At 39.7% G+C, this 683-nt stretch overlaps 1 gene segment (V, D, J or C); it reads left to right on the forward strand.

Moving 5' to 3' along the window:
• Positions 1 to 197: 197 nt before the first annotated feature.
• LOC126496227 (Ig kappa chain V-II region 26-10-like) lies at positions 198 to 565 on the forward strand (the record flags this gene model as incomplete). The annotated part of the segment is given in 1 exon segment: positions 198 to 565. A coding segment is annotated over 1 exon segment (368 nt), but the record flags the coding sequence as incomplete, so codon positions are not given.
• Between the last annotated feature and the right edge of the window lie 118 nt (positions 566 to 683).

Raw genomic sequence — 683 nt, forward strand, 5'->3', positions numbered from 1 at the left:
ACAGGGATGGAATGAATTGTGCCTATAATCATTTTTGTACTTTCAATTCCCTTGATTTGATAAAGGGGAATTACAGTGCATAAAGTATTACATATGAAAATTAACATCTGTTGAAATAAATATAAAACTCTTGAAAACTGTAAATGCAAGGATTGTTCAGAAAGTTTTGTCATAACTTTGCATTTTTATCATTTCAGCTTCCAAGAGTGATGTTCTGATGACCCAAACTCCAGCCTCCTTAGCTGTAAGCCTTGGAGTTCAAGTCTCTATCTCTTGCAGGGCTAGTCAGAGCCTTGTACATAGTAATGGAAATACCTATTTGTATTGGTGCCTGCAAAAGCCAGGCCAGTCTCCAAAGCCCCTGATCTATGAGGTTTCCAAGCGATATTCTAGGGTGCCAGACAGGTTCATTGGCAGTGGGTCAGGCACAGACTTCACACTCAAGATCAGCAGAGTGGAGCATGAGGACTTGGGGATTTATTACTGCATGCAACATACACATATTCCTCCCACAGTGATTCAAGCCCTAACAAAAAGTCCTTGCTTGGATTGGCCCAGCTGCTAAATATGTTATTCATCTGTGTCAAAAAAATGTTGAGGAACTTCAGATTATTGATTTCAGCTGAGGGACTTCTAGCATGAGTTCCTTGAGGATAACTCCAAACTTATTAATTTCTGTCTTC

This window comes from Alexandromys fortis, unplaced genomic scaffold (assembly GCF_014885135.2).
Source record: "Alexandromys fortis isolate MF-2015 unplaced genomic scaffold, M_Fortis_MF-2015_v1.1 scaffold_1946, whole genome shotgun sequence".
In the NCBI taxonomy this organism is placed as follows: domain Eukaryota; kingdom Metazoa; phylum Chordata; class Mammalia; order Rodentia; family Cricetidae; genus Alexandromys; species Alexandromys fortis.